The sequence below is a fragment of the Mastigoproctus giganteus genome, chromosome 5 (assembly GCF_048544385.1).
Source record: "Mastigoproctus giganteus isolate SK-2022 chromosome 5, ASM4854438v1, whole genome shotgun sequence".
Taxonomy (NCBI): domain Eukaryota; kingdom Metazoa; phylum Arthropoda; class Arachnida; order Uropygi; family Thelyphonidae; genus Mastigoproctus; species Mastigoproctus giganteus.
In genome coordinates this window covers 240,128,447-240,145,496 of record NC_143579.1, presented here as the reverse complement: position 1 = coordinate 240,145,496, position 17,050 = coordinate 240,128,447, and the positions used below count along the sequence as shown (strand labels likewise).

Sequence of the window (17,050 nt, the reverse complement as noted above, 5' to 3'; positions counted from 1 at the left end):
TCGTGTTTTAACTTGTATAAAATTTTTAGCAATTTAGGCCAACCAATTTCGTTTGCACTCAAAGTTAAGAAGAATGTAGGTTTACCCAACTGCCTGATCATTGCAAACAGATCTCTTTTACGTTGTGTTCAGTAATAAGTTGAATTAGGAATCGATTTCAAAAATGACAAATTGTTTTCAATGCCTATTGATGTATTCTCAAGATTGGATTTATTCTTTGGTGAGCTTAGTGTCCTTTCCGACATATTTAAAAGCAACTCGAATTTCGTGTTCTTCTTACTCTTATTATTTTCAACATCCATATAAAGAACATGATAAGGCATCGCTCGTGGAGAAGTTTGAAGACTGAGAGCCATCTACCATCACCCTCAGTGAGCAATCAGACAGAAAACTGGATAACCAATTACAAAAAAAAGTTGGCAAACCATAAGATGAAGGCTTGTTTAGAAGACTTTTATGCCAAACACGAACAAAAGCCTTTGAGATGTCAAGAGCAACGGCTTGTGTTTCACCAAACTTTTCCAATGAATTTGTCCATACTAGCAATCATTGATCAGATGAAAGGTTTCTATTTAGTTTAAGAGTTGGCAGTTAATTGATTTCTCCATTACTTTAGAAAGAATAGAAGTAATTGCAATGGGACAATAATTGGATGGGAGGGATTTGTCACCCTTTTTTAGGAACTGGCTGGATATGAGCAAATTTCCAAGCAGAAAGAAAAACACCTTTGGAATAAGAAAGTGAAAAAATGTGGCAAAGAACAGGAGTAAGTTCAGGAGTGCAGGTTTTGAGAACAAGTGGAGAAATACCATCGGGATCTGGAGTTTTCTTAGCATCAAGATTCGTCAAAATCCTTCTGACATCCTTTTGATGGAAGACCACAGGAAGCATTGAATGGAGTGTGCTGGGAATGGTGGGAGGTGTTTTGGCAAATTCATTAATACATAAGTTGGAAGAAAAATGGGATGATGCTAGCAGGAGAGCTTTATCCTGAAGTGACTACAGAACCATCTGTTTTTGGCAGAGATGGGCAAACGTTGCGGCCAATAGCTTTGGCAAGAGACCAGAATGCTCGGCTACCATTAGGCCAAGAAGCAAGTTTTCTACTCTTCACCTGTTCAAAATCTAGTTCGGACTGATTAATAACTGCTTTACAATTGTTGTGAGCTTTGGTGTAGGCAGAAAATGAAACTGAAGAACTGGAAACAAGCCAATTATGATATGCAACATTCTTTTCCTGAACGGCCTTAGCACATGTATTGGAAAACCAAGGTTTAGATAAAGGATGAGATTTTAGAGTGGAGTGTGGGATAAAGGATTCCATTTCTACAAGAATAATTTCACTGACACAATCTGGGCAAATGTTGACATCAGAAATTATCCGACCAAGGAAATGAAAAACGAAATCTCGCAGATGATCCCATTTTGCATTCTTGTAATGCCAAACAATATGAGATTGGGAATAGCCGTGAGATAAAGGCTCCATTGAAGAAGAGACAATCACCAAGTTGTGATCTGAGATACCTAAAGGACCACTCACTTCGACCGTGTACTTAGAAGGGTTGTTTGTGAGAAAAAGATCAAGCGTGTTGGCTGTTTGGTTAGGATTGTCCGGTATCCTGGTAGGTAAATGGACAATCAGTGCGAGATCATTAGTAAATGGAAAAGCCTCAGCATCTCGACCAGCTGGGTCGGTGTGACTAGAAAACGGAAGCCAGCTGGAGATGTGAACATTACAATCACTAAGGAAAATTACCTCACTGTTCGGAAAGCTGGATTGGAGAAAGTCAAGTTGCAAAGAGAGGAAGTCAAAGAGCTCCAAGTGATTAGTGGAGTTGGGAGAACGGTAGAGACAACATATGAATTTGACACTATGAGGTAGAGAGATTTTAAGCCAGAGAAGATCAAAAAGAGGAGATTCTAAATTACCAAGTCTCTGACAGGGAATATCGGAACAGACATATGCACAAGTACAACCTTTGAGGCGAAAGGAATCATACAGTGAATAATTTGGGCAACTGTGATGAGCAGTAGCTGAATCAATCGATAACTGAGATTCTGTCAGTAAAAGTAAATGGGGTTTGGCAGACTGCAAGTGGAAATGGACATCATTGAGATTAGAATTGAGACCACATATATTTGTGAAATGAACTAGGAAGTATTTGTGAGGTTTAGATCTTTTCACACATAAGCTTACTCTTAGTTTGACAATCCATGGTGTATTCAATAGTGAGAAAAGGTTTGGGGGACATGCTGTATGAAGTAATGAAATTTTTGGATATGGCATACACATGGTAGGAATATACCCAGATCCTTGACATACCATGGCCTCGACAATGCCTCCCACGCATGCACACGCACACACTACTCGGACTCCCTCCAGTCACTATCTGGCAGAGTAGAGGTAGCAAGATTATATACTAGCTGATCCGGAAGCCTCCTAGAGAGTTACCAATAGGTTCAGTCCAGTGTACTAACTAGCAGTCGGCCTGCGAACATAATTTTAGAGCTGTACCATCGAAATGTAAGGGATAATGGATCTCACCACGAAGTTCATCATAACCTCAAAAGTCATCATACTGCATGATGGAAGAGATGGGGGAGGGTTGACCGGAACTTAGCTCTAGAGACTAAACACGGGTTCCCCACTTCAAGCCTCCAATAAGCAAAGTGGTGGTATTGCACCAGTTGATGAGAGTCATTTACCACCTGGTACTGCCTGATAACATAGATGGGCAGCATTCCTCCATGTGGTGTGAGCGCCACACCTCGACCCCTGCTTATACTGGTTCACACTTGGGTGGTCATCCACCATGTGCATGGAGGTTATACCCAGGATTACTAACAGTCCCATCATCATGAAAGTGCAAGCAGAGGATTCGGCTGTCACAGACCATCCGAACTTCGCCGAAATTGGGTCCATTTGACTTGAGTGTCACCCGAATATCAGTTCCATCAGTGTTTTAGACTCCCAGGTAGCAAGTACAGCTTGTCTGGCATATCTGAGAAAATGTCTGTGACAACCTATTGCTAATACATCAAGTGTTAATCAACGACTGGACTAAACGTATCATTCATTTAAATTGTTCTACTACCAACATATTTTACCTACATTAGTAGGAAATATGAACACTGCACGAAATTTTTAAGAATTTAAAAAATTTTTAGTATCAGACATTGCTGAATACAAAATTGGCCTGGAATAGTGTTAGTGAAAATTCTATACAAAAATGTTTAAATAAATGTGGAATTAAGTGTGATACCAACATGGAGGTTGAGGTCAGAACTGATTTTATAGAGGTACAAGAATTTGTTTAAGTTGGACATCAGATAAACATAAACATCAATACAAAATTTGAAGAAGATTCAGTCACATGTGAAAATGACGGTGAAAACTGGAAGAATCATCGTGGACTAATGTTATTAGTGGAGTCCCTCAGGGTTCAGTATTGGGTCCTTTATTGTTTTCTGTATTTATAAATGATATATTGATGATGGTATATCAAGCTTAATGTCCAAGTTTGCAGATGATACGAAGGTTGGCAGGGTTGTCAAGGACATTACTGACACTATGCTGCTGCAACAGGATCTGGAAAGGTTGAGCAGATGGGCTGAGAGGTGGCAAATGAAGTTTAACATTGACAAATGTAAAGTACTACATATGGGGAAACAGCAACCCCAGAGCAACGTATCAACTCTGTGGTACTACACTGACAGTGGTAGAGAATGAAAGGGACCTGGGGGTGGTTGTGCAGGCAGATATGAAGTTCTCTGAGCAGTGCAGACGGGCTGCAAGAGTAGCTCATGGTGTATTGTCAATGATATATACCAATTTTTCTAGCAGGGATAAGGAGGTGGTTATTCCCTTGTATAAGGCAATGGTCAGGCCACACCTAGAGTACTGTATACAGGCCTGGAGGCCTCATTTCAAGAAGGATGTAGAGTTGCTGGAACGAGTACAGAGAAGGGCAACAAGATTAGTGAATGGAACAAAGGGGTGCTCTTACGTAGAAAGGCTTAAGTTTTGCAAATTACAGTGTCTGGAGACTAGGCACCAGCGAGGTGATCTGATAGAGGTGTACAAAGCCTTGAATGGTTTGAGCATGCTCAGTGCTGATGGGATTCTTCCTCTTGCTCAGAATAATCACCTGAGAGGGCATAAATTCAAATTGAGGAAAGACAGATGTAGGATAGATGTGCGGAAATTTGCCTTTAGCCAGCGGATGGTTGGTAGGTGGAACAGACTTCCGTCCCTTGTCGTGGAAGTTGATAGCCTAAATAAGTTTAAGGCTCAGCTGGACATATATTTCGAATGAACAGAGGGGTGAAGTGGAAGTGGTTATTTTTTATTTATTTATTTTATTTTTTTATTTTTTTTTTTGGCTGATGCTGCATAAGCTTGCTTTCTTGCGTCAAATGCCTCTACTAATGCTAATGCTAACTTGATGATTCTGATAAGAATATTGACAATAATGACAATTTATGCAAAAATATGAATGCAAACAATGAATCAGATGAAGAAATTAAAATTCTAATATAAGAAATTTTAAATTGTTTTAGGATTTAAAAATATATCCTGCAATTTAGGTAATAATAAAATGTCACACTTATTAAATGATTTTGAAACAATTGCAGAAAAGAAAACAATTCAGAATAAAAAAAAATCATCCAGACAAACTACGTTACCTCAATATTTCAAAATATAAAATTATATATTTTATATTATTCTTTTAGTTTTAAGATTTATATAATTAATGTAAGTAAATAATTAAAATAATTTAATATTTAGTTCGACTTTTTTCAATAAATACTAGGGGGCTTTACCCCCTGCTTGCTTCTTTTGATAAAATAAAATAAAATACTTACAGAAGCTTTCAACACTCTGCATGTCTCTTCCTCGGCTAATATATGTAGAACCAAATGTTTCACATATACAGTACTTGGTGTTTGATGGGTTTTCGCTGTAAGTGAGGGGGAAATTATTCTCAAGAATCGTCTCATTATTAATGCTATGATTTATTTGTATACTCTCATACAAAAAGATCTAAACCTCCAAACACTTCCTCATTCATTTCACAAATATATGTCGTCTTGTTTCCAATCTCAATGATGTCCATTTCCACCTACAGCCTGCCAAACCCAACATACTTTTTTCTGACAGAATTCCAGTTATCGGTTGATTCAATCACTGCTCATTTCATTTGCCCAAATTATTTGCTTTATGATTCCTTTCACTTCAAAGGTGGTACTTGTGCATATGTCCACTCTGATATTCTCTGTCAAAGATGTTAATTTGGAATTTCCTCTTTTTGACCTTCTCTGGGTTAAAATTTCTCTACCACATTCTGTAAAATTCATCTGTTGCCTCTATCGTCTTCCCAACTCAACTAATCACTTGGAACTCTGACTTCTCTTTGAAACTTGACTTTCTCCAGTCCAACTTTTCTAAATGAGGTAATTTTCCTTGGTGATTTTAACGTTCACAACTCCAGCTGCATTCTGTTTTCTAGTCACACAGACCCAGCTGTTTGAGATGCTGAGGCTTTTGCAATTACTAATGACCTCACAGAGATTGTTCATTCAGCTAACAGAATACTAAAAAATCCTCACCACACAGCCAACATGCTTGATGTTTTTCTCACAAAGAACTCTTCTAAGTACACAGCTGAGTTGAGTGGTCCTTAGGCACCTCACATCATAACTTGTTGCTGGTCTCTTCTCCAATGGAACCTTTTTCTCATAGCCATTCTCAACTTGTTGTTTGGCACTACAAGAATACAAAATGGGATGATCTGCAAGATTTCTTTTCTTCTTTTTCTTGGTTGGATTACTGTTTTAAATCTTCTGATGTCAACGATGGTTGACATTAGATTGTGTCAATGAAATTATTCTTGTAGGGATGAAATAGTTTATTCCATACAGCACCTTAAAACCTTGTCCTTTATCTAAACCTTGGTTTTCCAATAAATGTGATAAGACTGTTCCAGTGTTGCATAGTGCAATTGGCCGGTATCCAAATCTCGACATTTTCAGCCTACACCAAAACTTGCAACAATTGCAAAGCAGTTACTGATCAGTCCAAACTAGATTTCAAACAGGCTAAGAATAGAAAACTTGCTTCTTGTCCAAATGGTAGCTGGGCATTCTGGTCTCTCACTAAAGCTATTAGCCGCAACTTCTGCCCATCTCTATTTCCACCTCTGTCCAAAATAGATGGTTCTATATCCCCTTCAGCCAGAGATAAAGCTTACCTGCTAGCATCCTACTTTTATTCTAACTTGTGTATTGATGATCTTGGTAAACCACCTCCTACCATTCCCAGTACATTCCATGCAATGCTTCCTGTACTATTCTGTTAAAAGGGCGTCAGAAGGATTTTGAACAATCTGAATGATAAGAAAGCTCCAGGGCCTGCTGGTATTTCTCCACTTGTTCTTAAAGCCTGTGCTCCTGAAGTTAATCCTGTTATGTGTCACCTTTTTTTACTTTCTTATTCCAAAGAAGTTTTCCCTTCTTCGTGAAAGTTTGTTCACATCTAACCAGTTCTATCATCCCACTGCACTTCAACTCTTTCTAAAGTAATGGAGAAATCAATTAACTGCCAACAACCCCAGGAGCTCACATCTGGTGAGAGTGGGCTTGGCAAACCCAGGGTCCTGAGCTGGATATCATTATTCTTATCTTTCTTGGTGATTCCTTTCTACCTCTCTCTCTCTCTCTCTCTCTCTCTCTCTCTCTCTCTCTCTCTCACAGGGTAACTTGAGGAATTTTTTTTTTTTTTTTTGGCTTGTGCAGCATAAGCCTCAGGCTCTTCCTTGCACCATAGGGCTAATAATAATAACTTAAAATATGTAGAATCGTTCCATCTGATCAATGACTGCCAGTATGGATTCCATCAGTGTCGATACACTGGTGATATTCTGGCTTATGTTACCCAACTATGGGCAAATTCAATGGAAAAGATTGGTGAAACTCAAGCAGTTGCTCTTGACATTTCAAAGGCTTTTGATCATGTTTGGCATAAGGGTCTTCTAATTAAGCTTCCACCTTATGGTTTTCCAACTGTTTTTTTTTTTTTTTTTGTAACTGGGTATCTGGCATCCTCAGACCAATTACAAAAAACAGGCAACTCAGAACATGCCAATTCTGAGTTGTCTGTTAGTTGCCGGCCGAAACAACAATGCCAGGCAGGCCACCCAGCATGCCATACAGCTGGAAGACCTTGATGCCTGTCCCATTCTAGTTTTCTCTCTGCGGGTTCTGGGAGATGGCTCTCTGCCTTCTAACTTGTCCGCTAATGCTGGTGTTCCCCAAGATTCAGTTCTTTTCCCCACTCTTCCTTTTGTATATTAAAAGCCTTCTTCCACTGACTGGAAATCCTCTCCATAGTTTTGCTGATGATAGCACATTGCATTCCACCTTCCAATTTGAGAAACCTTGAACTGCACAAACATTTCAACTTCTCAAATATCCACTACCAATTCCTTAAATGCTGATCTCCAGGTATTTCACCAGTGGGGCAAAGATAACTTGTTTGATTTCAATTCTTCTAAACTCAATCCTGTCTTATATCTTGCAAAAAAAGATTTTTCTCCTTTTATGCTTATCTTTGATGACATTGATTTCTAAGCAAGATCATATATCTCTATTGGGGATTACCCTGCCTTCTAATCTGCCCTGGCATAAGAACATTAATAATATTGTTTCCCCCTGCATCTAAAAAAACTGGGTTTTCTCTTTTACTCTAGACATTAATTTTCTTCCAAACATCATTTGTTCACTCTGTACAAATCGTAAATCCACTCTACCATAGAATATTGTTCCTGCATCTGAGGCAGTGCCACCAAAACCTCTCAGGCTTCTAGATTTCATTCAAAAGAGGGCAATTAGGTTAACTAATGACACATCTCTAACTAAGTCTCTCCACTCTCTGTCTCATAGATGTTCTCTTTCTGCTGCATGCCTTTTCTATAGATACTTCTATGGGCACTGTTCTTCTGAAGTGGCTTCTATAATTCCCACTCTCTTGCTTCCTTCAAAACCAGTCTGAATACGTGTCACAACCAGTCAGCATCGTTTTACGGTCCAACTTCAAACTCTCAGAACCAACTTTTCTTCTTCCTCGTTTATACATTAAACTTCCATTTTCTGGAACAACCTTCCTTCATACATATTTCCTGAAAATTACAATCCACAGAAATTTAAGTCTAATGTCAACAATTATCTTCTTTCATCTTCTCGACCTTCAACTCATACACAGTACTATAGGTTCTAATACCTCTCATTTGGGGGTTTCATAAAAAAAAAAATTATAAGCACCTTTTGATTATAAGCTATCAGAACAATAAAAGAAAGAAAATAAACTATGAAATATTAACTTACCTGATAATTTGCCAAAGATACTGAAGGATTCTGAAGTTGCTGAAAACAATAGTAAGCAAAATTATATGCATATAAGTCAGAAAACTGAAACAACTATACTATACAAGTTTATATATGAGAGAGAGAGAAACATACAGACAGACACTCCTTTTATTCAATTAGTACATGCAAAATTATATGCTTATCAGTCAAAAAAATTTGAAAAACTTTTAATTTGTTCAATAACCATATGCGGAACTCTGCTGTTGTGTAACCCCTTTACTATTCCACATGGGCCCAAAAAGTCTGGAACCAATGGAAATCCGTCGGATATCTGTCAGAAATCCATCAGATGGACAAGTGCTGAAATAAGAGTGCCCAAGAGCATAGTGCATGACATTCTAAAAGAAGAAAAGTTTCATCCGTACAGACTTCAGTAAGTTGTAAATCCCATTGGTTCCAGACTTTTCGGACACTACATATTTCTTACTGGTTATACAGACAGTCTGTAGCATTAATAAAACTAGACCTTGTTGCAACCCTACTGCATTCCTTATAACTTTAAAGTTATTTCTGAATGTTTTTCCCAATCAAGACTACCACTTTGGGTTCCATTTTTCTATGCAACAGGCTGAGTACCTAAGTATTCCCAAACATCAAAATAAACTGTCCTCCAATGTGACAGAGGTGGTGAGTCCAATTAGAATTGGGCTCAAATTGTGGGATTCAGAATAGCATGACTATTTTGTTTTATTTATTTTATTTTTTTTTTTTGGCTGATGCACAAAAAAAGGCTCTTCCTTGCATCATTTAACCTTACTAATAAAATTAGTATCTTTCCTGCAGTTTGTATTTAACACAATGAGAAACCATTATAGGAAATAAAGTTTGCATTCTGAAAACAACATGATAGGCATACAATTTAACATAGAATAAAAAGCTAAACACCTTCAATCAAATGGCAAATTATTATTTTGTTCAGGCTAGTTTAGACAACTGCTTTTTACATTTAATCCTCTAGAATGGTATGTCCAACCTTTTTGGTCAGATGGGTACCTACTGTTTATTTTTTAGAAATCAGAAGGTGCCACCAAAAAAAAAAATATATCATTACATAGTTACCAAAAACAGGGACATATCTTTATACAGCAGACTCTGAATTTACAGGAATTGGATTAACTGGGACACTTCAAGACTCCAAAGTAAAAAAATATGTATATACACCAAAGAATTATAAAATTCAAGTAATAAATAGAATGGGTATAAACAGATGTTTTGCAAGTCATAAAAAAGTGGCGTTATAAGTCGTGATTGGAAGATGAATGTACCTATTATCCCGCAACCTCCGTTGTCTTCACACTAGTTGCTCAAAAAACAATAAAAAGAGAACAAATGTTTAGTTTCTTTTAGCGCGTAGCGTGGATTGTTGTGTTTTCTGTCACACCACAAAAAGACAAATTTTGTTTTGTTATTTATGTAAGGAGTGTTGAAATTTTTTTTGTAAATATTTTTTTGTTTAGAAATCGCAAAAATGGTGGGTAAATGCAAGAGTTGTGCTTTCAATTGAACAAAAACTTGAAATTGTTCAAAAGTTTGAACACAGTGCATCCGTTAAATCTTTATGTGACATTGCAAAAAATAAAGGAAAGCATTGTATTGGACATACAAGTAGCGAGTGGTAAGTTTTTTGTGTTTTTTATCTCCCCATATTTTTTTGTGGTACGTTGCTGAACATTTTTTCGATATTTTTCAATTAACCGGGAAATTTATTATCCAAGATTTTATTTTACCATCTATCCCTGAAAATCGAGAGTCTACTGTATATATCGATAAAAGTTGTAGAGAAGAGAAAAGAAAAGAAAATGGGGGAAGGCAAAATGGAAAGGTGAGAGGAGGTAGTATAGTTACAAGTTGACAAAGTAAAAAGAATAATAATAAAAGAAAACAATTAATATGCTTTAAATGCAAGATAAAAATAAATATATACATATAAGTACATTGTTGCATTTTAACAATTCAAATATCAACCATTTGAATTGCATGAAAAAACAACAATATAGTGTTCTCTGTTTCTAACATAAAATAAATGTCATAGCAAAGTAAAATTAATTAGAACTAATGGAAAAGAGGTGGGATTAAATTTAGAGTAGTACAAAGTAAAGATAAAAGTAAAAAGACTGGTATAAGGGAGGATATATAAAGCAGGCATGTCATTTAGGTTGATACAACCTAAATGACATTTCTCAGAGGAAAAAAATAAAAATATATAGGCAGCTAAAGAATTAAATTAAAACAAAGAACTATTAATGTAGGGATAAGCCCAGAGTAGCAAGCCATCAAAAATGCACATCTGTGATCATTTGAAGTCACTATTATCATCATCCTTAAATAGTTTGCTTTCACCCAAGTGGTTCTTTTGACTCCTGTTCCCATCCTATGGTTTCAATCATAGTAAGTTCTATTCTCTAACCATTTTGTCCATGTTTTCTTTAGTTTTCACTATCCATATATTTGGTCCTTGAGGTTGTCACAGACATTCTCTCAGATATGCCAGACAAGCTGTACTTGCTACCTGGGAGTCTAAAACACTGATGGAACTGATATTCGGGTGACACTCAAGTCAAGTGGACCCAATTTCGGCGAAGTCCGGACGGTGTGTGACAGCCAAATCCTCTGCTTGCACCTTCACGATGGTGGGACTGTAAGTAATCCTGGGTATAACCTCCATGCACAAGTACATGGTGGTGACCACCCAGGTGTGAACCAACGTAAGCAGGGGTCGAGGTGTGGCGCCTACACCACATGGAGGAATGCCGCCCCTCTATGTTACCAGGCAGTACTAGGTGGTAGATGACTCTCATCAACTGGTGAAATACCACCACTTTGCTTATTGGAGGCTTGAAGTGGTGGAACCCATCTTTAGTCTCTAGAGCTAAGTTCCGGTCAACCCTTCCCTTTCTCTTCCATCACGCAGAATGATTGTTGACTTTTGAGGTTATGATGAACGTCATGGCGAGATCCAATATTCCTTACATTTCGAGGGTACAGCTCTAAAACGGTGTTCGCAGGCCGGCCGCTAGTTAGTACACCGGACTGAACCTATTGGTAACTCTCTAGGAAGCTTCCAGATCAGCTAGCGTATAATCTTGCTACCTCTACTCTGCCAGATAGTGACTGGAGGGAGTCCGAGTAGTGTGTATGCGGGGAGCATTGTCGAGGCCACGTTATGTCAAGGATCTGGGTATATTCTTACCACATGTACGCCATATCCAAAAATTTCATTACTTCATACAGAATGTCCCACCCACTTTTTCTTACTATTGAATACACGTGAATTGTCAAACTAATAGAGCAAGCTCATCTGCGAAAAGATCTAAACCTCCCAAGGACTTCCTAATTCATTTCACAAATATACGTGGTCTCAATTCTAATCTCAACGATGTCCATTTCCACTTGCAGTCTGCCAAACCCCATGTACTTTTTCTGACAGAATCTCAGTTATCGGTTGATTCATCTACTGCTCATCTCAGATGCCCAAATTATTCGCTGTATGATTCCTTTCGCCTCAAAGGTGGTACTTGTGCATCTGTCCATTCTGATATTCCCTATCAGAGAGTTGGCAATTTGGAATCTCCTCTCTTTGATCTTCTCTGGCTTAAAATCTCTTTACCTCATTGTGTCAAATTCATCTGTTGTCTCTACCGTTCTCCCAACTCCACTAATCACTTGGAGCTCTCTGACTTCCTCTCTTTGCAACTTGACTTTCTCCAGTCCGACTTTCCTAACAGTGAAGTAATTTTCCTTGGTGATTTTAATGTTCACAACCCCAGCTGGCTTCCATTTTCTAGTCACACCGACCCAGCAGGTCGAGATGCTGAGGCTTTTGCAATTACTAATGACCTAGCACAGATTGTTCATTTACCTACAAGAATACCGGATACCGGACAATCCTAATCATACAGCCAATACGCTTGATCTTTTTCTCACAAACAACCCTTCTAAGTACACGGTAGAAGTGACAGATCCTTTAGGCAATTCAGATCACAACTTGGTGATTGTCTCTTCTCCAATGGAACCTTTATCTCATGGCTATTTCCAACCACGTGTTGTTTGGCATTACAAGAATGCAAAATGGGATGACCTGCGAGATTTCTTTTCTTCTTTACCTTGGTCGGATTACTGTTTCAAAACTTCTGATGTCAACGTTTGCTCAGATCGTGTCCACTCCACTTTAAAATCTCGTCCTTTATCTAAACCTTGGTTTTCCAATAAATGTGCTTAAGGCTGTCCAAGAGAAGAATGTTGCATATCGTAATTGGCTTGTTTCTAATTCTTCAGTTTCATTTTCTGCCTACACCAAAGCTCGCAACAGTTGTAAAGCAGTTATTAATCAGTCCAAACTAGAGTTTGAACAGGCTAAGAGTAGAAAACTTGCTTCTTGCCCTAATGGTAGCCGAGCATTCTGGTCTCTTGCCAAAGCTATTGGCCGCAACTTTTGCCCATCTTTGCTCCCACCTCTGTCCAAACCAGATGATTCTATTGCCACTTCAGCCAAGGATAAAGCTGACCTGCTAGCATCCCATTTTTCTTCGAGCTCATGTATTAATGATCTTGGTAAAACACCTCCAACCATTCCCAACACGCTCCATTCAATGCCTCCTGCGGTCTTCCGTCAAAAGGATATCAGAAGGATTTTGATGAATCTTGATGCTAAGAAAGTTTCAGGTCCTGATGGTATTTCTCCACTTGTTCTCAAAACCTGTGCTCCTGAACTTACTCCTATTCTTTGCTGCCTTTTTTCACTTTCTTATTCCAAAGGTGTTTTTCCTTCTGCTTGGAAATTTGCTCATATCCAGCCAGTTCCTAAAAAGGGTGACAAATCCCTCCCATCAAAATATCGTCCCATTGCAATTACTTCTACTCTTTCTAAAGTAATGGAGAAATCAATTAACCGCCAACTCAAACTACCTAGAAACCTTCCGTCTGATCAACGATCGCCAGTATGGATTCCGTCAGTGTCGATCCACTGGAGATATTCTGGCTTATGTTAAACATATATGGACTAATTCAATGAAAGGTTCGGTGAAACACAAGTAGTTGCTCTTGACATCTCAAAGGCTTTTGATCGTGTTTGGCATAAAGGTCTTCTAAACAAGCTTCCATCTTATGGTTTGCCAACTGTTTTTAGTAATTGGTTATCCAGTTTTCTCTCTGATCGCTCACTGAGGGTGATGGTAGATGGCTCTCTGTCTTCTAACTTCTCCACTAATGCCGGTGTCCCCCAAGGTTCGGATCTTTCCCCCACTCTTTTCCTCTTGTATATCAATGACCTTCTTCCATTGACTGGAAATCCTATCCATAGTTTTGCCGATGAGAGCACATTGCATTCAACTTTACATTTTGAGAAACCTTGTCCTGCTCAATCAGCTTCAACTTCTCAAAAATCTGCTACCGATTCCTTAAATGCCGATCTTCAGGTAATTTTCCAGTGGGGCAAAGACAACTTAGTTGATTTCAACCCTTCTAAAACTCAGTATTGTCTTATATCTCGCAAAAAGGATTCTTTTACTCCAATGCTTATCTTTAGTGACACCCCGATTTCTAGGCAAAATGATATATCTCTTTTGGGGATTATCCTGACTTCTAATCTCTCTTGGCACAAGCACATTACAAATATTGCTTCCTCTGCATCTAAAAAACTTGGTTTTCTCTTTCGCTCTCGGCGTTACTTTTCTTCCAAACAGCTGCTCACTCTGTATAAATCGCAAATTCGCCCTGCCATGGAATATTGTTCCCACATCTGGGGTGGTGCCCCCAAAACCTCTCTCAGGCTTCTTGATTCCATTCAGAAGAGGGCAGTTAGGTTAATTAATGATTCATCTCTAACAGAGTCTCTCCACTCGCTTTCTCATAGATGCACTGTTTCTGCTGCATGCCTCTTCTACAGATACTTCCATGTGCACTGTTCTTCTGAATTGGCTTCTATAATTCCTGCTCTCTGTTTCAAAACAGTCCGAACACGTGCCGCCACCAGCCAACATCCATTTACTGTCCAACTTCAAACCCACAGAACCAACTTTTCATCTTCCTCATTTATTCATTCAACTGCCGTTTTCTGGAACAACCTTCCTTCATATGTATTTCCTGAAAATTACAATCTACAGAAGTTCAAGTCCAATGTCAACAAATATCTTCTTTCTTCTTCTTAACCTCAAACCCAAGCATGGTACTAAGTACTATGGGTTCTAATACCTCTCGTGTTTGGGGTTCACATAAAAAAAAAAATTTACAAAACAATCCCCTCTAAATATTTGTCCAGTTCCTCCTTAAATTTATTTAACCTATCAACTTCCACAATGACAGATGGAAGTTTGTTCCAGCAATTAACCACCACTGGCTAAAGGCAAATTTCCGCACTCTATTCTACATCTGTCCTTCCTCGATTTCAATTTATGCTCCTTTAGGTTCGTAATCTGAACAAGTGGAAGAATCCCATCAGAATTCAGCGTACTCAACCCATTCAAGGCTCAATACACCTCAATCAGATCACCTCACAGATGCCTAGTCTCCAGCTGCTGCAATTTGCAGAACTTAAGCCTCTCCTGGTAAGAGGATCCCTCCATTCCACTCAAATCTTGTTACCCTTCTCTGTACACGCTCAAGCAAATCTACATCCTTCCTAAAATGAGGCCTCCAGACCTGCATGCAGTACTCAAGGCGTGGCCTGACCATTGCCTTATACAGAGGGACAATCACCTTTTCTCTGCTGACAAAATTCCTGTATATCATTGACAACACCCCATGACCTGCCCTGGCAGCATTGCTCAGAAAACTTCATATCTAACTGCACAATTGCTCCCAGGTCTTTTTCATTTTCTACCTCCTTAAGTGTAGTACCACACAGTTGGTACATTTCTCTGGGGTTACTTCTACCCATATGCAGTATTTTGCATTTGTCAATGTTCAACTTCAGTTGCCACTTCTCAGCCCATCTGCCCAAATTTTCTAGATCCTGTTGCAGTAACACACTGCCAACCTTTGTATCATCTGCAAACTTCGATACTAAGCCTGATATAACTTCATCAATATCTTTGATAAATATACAAAACAACAGTGGACCTAACACCGAACCCTGTGGGACTCCACTAATAACATTAGTCCACAAAGAGCAGCACCCATTGATTACCACCCTCTGTCTTCTCCCACTCAACCATCCTTTTATCCATTGTAGCAACTTACTGTTAATACCATTCTGCTCCAATCTGTACAGTAGTCTTCCATGCGCAACAGAGTCAAAAGCTTTCGTGAAATCCAAGTATATAATATCAAAATTATTTTTTGCATCCAGTTCCTTTGTAACCACATCACAATAACCAATCAAATTTGTCAGACAAGACTTTCCCTTAACAAACCCATGCTGTGTCTGAATTATTGCTTCAGTCTTGTCTACATGATCCTGCAATGCATCTTTAACCAGTGACTCCATTATTTTACCAGGAACAGAAGTTAAACTAACTGGTCTGTAATTACTCGTGTCACCCTTCAATCCCCCTTTGTGAATTGGGGACACATTTGCACATCTCCAGTCCATGGGGGACCTCCCCTGAGTCCAAGAATGCTCTTATAATTATGGCTAAGGGTTTGCTTACTTCCTTTGCCGCCTCCTTTAATATAACTGGATAGATCTCATCTACCCCCAGGTGCCTTTCTTATCTTGAACTTCAACAATTTCTCCCCCTCTTTGTTCTCAGTTATTACAAAATCATTAAGCACCCTGTTACAATTTGATAACCTTGTGGCATTTTCAAACCTTAATAACTCCTCATGTGTGAATGTAGATGCAAAATACTCATTCAGTTTGTTTGCTATCTGAGCAGGATCATCAACAGTTGAACCATCGATATCAAGTGGACCAATCAGATTCATCCCCTTCCTTTTGGAGTTTATATAAGTAAAGAAATCCTTGCTGTTTTTCTTAGAATCCTTTGCAACAGATTTTTCATAATCTGCCTTCACCTGCCTAACCTCCTTTGTGACTTGATTACAGACTAACTTATATATATCATAGGCTTCTGTGTCGCCTGATAATTTATATGCATCCCATGCATTTTTCTTCTCTTCCACAAGTCTCATTAGTTCATTTGACAACCATTTACACCTAAACCTTGAACAATATTTCTTAATAGGTACGAAACGTTTAATAGCTTCCAGTATTAATTCCTTGAATGCTTCCCACTTAGAATTTGCTGTTGGTAACATCATCAGTTGGTCCCACTGTAGAGAATTTAAAAAACTGTCTGAGACCACTATAATCACCTTTACGGTAGCAAAAACCCCAGCTGAATATGAATGGCATTTTTTCCTTTTGCTGAAACTACACACACACACGAGTGGGCATAAATTTAAGTTCAGCAAGGATAGTTGTAGGAAAAACGTGCGGGAAGTTTGCCTTCAGCCAAAAGATGGTTTTTTTATGAAACCCCCAAACAAGAGAAGTATTAGAACCTACAGTACTTAGTACCGTGCATAGATTGGACGTTGATAATATGAAAGGAAGTATTTGTTGAGATTAAACTTGAACTTCTGTAGATTGTAATTTTCAGGAAATACATATGAAGGTTGTTCCCAAAAGCAGAAGTTGAATGAATAAATGTGGAAGAAGAAATGTTGGTTCTGTAAGTTTGAAGCT

At 38.5% G+C, this 17,050-nt stretch overlaps 1 protein-coding gene across 1 annotated transcript in view; it reads right to left on the bottom strand.

Moving 5' to 3' along the window:
* The window catches only part of scaf6 (SR-related CTD associated factor 6), a 320,666-nt gene that overhangs the window by 133,614 nt on the left and 170,002 nt on the right, over window positions 1–17,050 (bottom strand). Inside the window, exon 10 of the mRNA XM_090374863.1 lies at window positions 8,383–8,421. Within this exon, the coding sequence (XP_090230989.1) occupies window positions 8,383–8,421 (39 nt within the window). The remainder of the gene's footprint in view (window positions 1–8,382; window positions 8,422–17,050) is intronic.